Source organism: Lactuca saligna, chromosome 2, assembly GCF_052625555.1.
Source record: "Lactuca saligna cultivar CGN05327 chromosome 2, ASM5262555v1, whole genome shotgun sequence".
Lineage (NCBI taxonomy): Eukaryota > Viridiplantae > Streptophyta > Magnoliopsida > Asterales > Asteraceae > Lactuca > Lactuca saligna.
The window spans coordinates 174,333,315-174,336,162 of record NC_136418.1 but is presented as its reverse complement, the minus strand read 5'-3'; the positions used below and the strand labels follow the sequence as shown (position 1 = coordinate 174,336,162).

Here is a 2,848-nt window from a genome sequence, read left to right as displayed (position 1 = left end):
TCTATATATACAAGAATGGTAAAAACCTTTTGGTCCCTTATTTTAGATTTTGTAGAAAAGATTTGGCCATTCACACACAATATGTTCACATCCCATAAATAGTTATGCTAAATTAAGACGCTATGTCGTCTTGCATGAGAGAAAACATACGTAAAAGCACATGTTTTTAGAGGTAGTAGTGTTGTATAATACCACCATGTGTCAACATAGAAAGAAACTTGTTTTTTTTATAAAAAAAAACTCATCACATTTTAGACAACATTGCCAAATCCCTTTTAAGAATAAACTGAAAAAGACATGTAACAAACTTAACATAAATACTAGTAAAGACAACTTAATCTATTGATTGTCGGGTTAAGAAAAAGAAATTGTCTTCACTTCTTTGTTTCGTAACAAAAAAGCTGGAGACACAAACACATAGTACCTAGTGCATCTCTCAAGCTTCTTAAGACATGCTTTAATGGAGGACACTGCACAACAAAAAATCATTCATTCGTTCGATTATAAAACTTTTAATTTGCATAAACTGGTCAAAAGAGATATCAAATTAAAACATCGATCGGGGGTAGATGAAGGAATTAATGTGGAGGGATCGATGGTCTCGTTTTGCTGATGGAGGGAAGCCATATCTCGGGGTGCTCTTTTTACAATTGGGATACGCTTTTAATGGAATCATAGTGAAGTCTGCTTTAAATAAGGGATTGAATCCATGCACATTTTCTGTTTATCGAAATATTTATGCAGTTATCGTTTTTGGCCCATTTGCTCTCTATTTTGAAAGGTACTTTAATAATTTTACTTACTTTTAATCATAACTGATATTAATGCATGTATCTCAAATATTGTATTTTATTTTTCTTAAAATTACAGGAAACTGCGACCTCAGATGACGTTGTATGTGTTCTTGAAGATAATGTTGCTTGCACAATTAGAGTACGCTTTCATCAAGGCCTAATTAAACCCACATCAATATTAAATTTTAATTAAATTATCTAATTACAAAAAGTTTGTGGAATTTAGGCCTGTTATGGATCAAATATTGTATTATACTGGAATGAAGTACACCACTGCGACATTTGCCATAGCAATGTGCAACATTCTCCCTGCTTTGACGTTCTTCATGGCGTGGATATTCAGGTACGTACAATACGACTTTCGTAATGTACAAACAGTGAAACAAAACTAGCTAGTTTTATAAAGACGTGTTAATTTTTAATTGTACGTAGGCTTGAGAAGGTGAACATAAGAAGATTGCATAGCCAAGGAAAGATCATAGGGACCTTTGTGACAGTAGGTGGAGCCATGGTCATGACCTTTGTTAATGGACCACCCATCCCATTGCCATGGACCAAGGTCACCAGAGTGCACCACCACCACCACCCTCTACCACCCGCTACACCCTCTTCAGACCACCATCTCAAGGGTGCGCTAATGATAACCGCCGGCTGTGTTTTTTGGGCTGGATTTTACGTTCTTCAGGTAAATAAGACTAAAGGATATTTTCGTCATTGTGTTACATACAATGATGTAAGACTCAAATTTTTGTCTTAAATGGTTCGATTTTTTTTTTCAGGCTGTGACATTGAAGAAATATCCTGCTCATTTGTCTCTAACAACCCTCATCTGTATGATGGGTGCTTTGCAAGGAGCTGTGATGACTCTTGTTATTGAGAAGGGCAAAAAAGGCATTTGGTCTATAAATTGGGACACGAAACTATTCGCGACACTATATAGTGTAAGAAAACAGATCGATTAATTACCTCAATTTCTCATATGTTTTTTATTTTATTTTTCCCTTTAACTTCTTTTGTTTTGGGGTTCGATATAGGGAATAATTCGGTCAGGAGCGAGCTACTATATTTCGGGTCTAGTGATGAAGAAGAAGGGACCTTTTTTTGTAACAGCCTTCAATCCCCTTGGGATGGTGATCGTTGTGATTGTGAGCTCGTTTACTCTAGGCGAACAAATGGACTTGGGAAGGTAAGTTTTGTAACTCATGACATAGTATCTTGTATGTTTGTTATGCATTAAGGTGATTAAAACAAAAAAAAAAAAAAAAATGTTTTTTTATCCTACCAAAAAAGGTGGACCCGAGTGAGCCATCACTCACTATCCCAAAGACATAAATGACCTCTACGTGATTGGAAAAAACATGTAATGTTCACTTTACATGACTGCATATATCATTTTGTATTTTGAATAACTGTTTTCAGGGTTATTGGAGCATTAATTATTGTTCTCGGATTATACCTGATCATATGGGGTAAAGGTAAGGACTCGACTTTGTCTGATTCAAGAAATGACGAGCTAGGAATTGTTGACCTGAATCCGACCCAAGAAAAGAGTCACAATGAGATTTCAAAATCTGAGATAGTTGATGCTGAAGCTTCGGTCTGATTCTTTTTGTTCAAATCAAAAGGGAAATCGATTGATTCAAACCTTTAGGGAAGTACAATTAGAAATGATTAGATGATATCAAACTATAGCTTAGAAGTAGTTTATTAGAATATGTGCGTTAGTCTTTAAAAAAAATCAAACTATCATTTGTTTGATTAGGATTTTAATTTAGAATCTTCAATATATATATTTTTAAATTTATTGTAGTTTATTTATACTATCGTGATTTTGTAAAATTAAGAGATTTATACTAAAGTTTTTAACAAAAAAATATAGAGTGACTTAGATTTCCAGGATTAGTAGTTTTATTACACAATTTAAGTTTTAACTGTAAATTATGGTCGTGTCAAATGCCCATATGATATACAAGAAAATTTTCAATGTCAATGGATTTTTTTCAAATATATATGGAATGGCTACACCCTCGATATAACCGCCGCCTCATCTATTT

General features: G+C 34.1%; 1 protein-coding gene across 1 annotated transcript; it reads left to right on the top strand.

Moving 5' to 3' along the window:
* The first annotated feature begins 346 nt into the window (after positions 1-346).
* UMAMIT14 (nodulin MtN21 /EamA-like transporter family protein) lies at positions 347-2,598 on the top strand. The gene is made up of 7 exons (XM_078977913.1): positions 347-781; positions 871-933; positions 1,021-1,137; positions 1,227-1,479; positions 1,574-1,735; positions 1,829-1,980; positions 2,214-2,598. Exons 1-7 carry the CDS (start codon positions 570-572, stop codon positions 2,395-2,397), a joined length of 1,143 nt encoding a protein of 380 aa, XP_078834039.1. The 5' UTR covers positions 347-569; the 3' UTR covers positions 2,398-2,598.
* Positions 2,599-2,848: the final 250 nt, after the last annotated feature.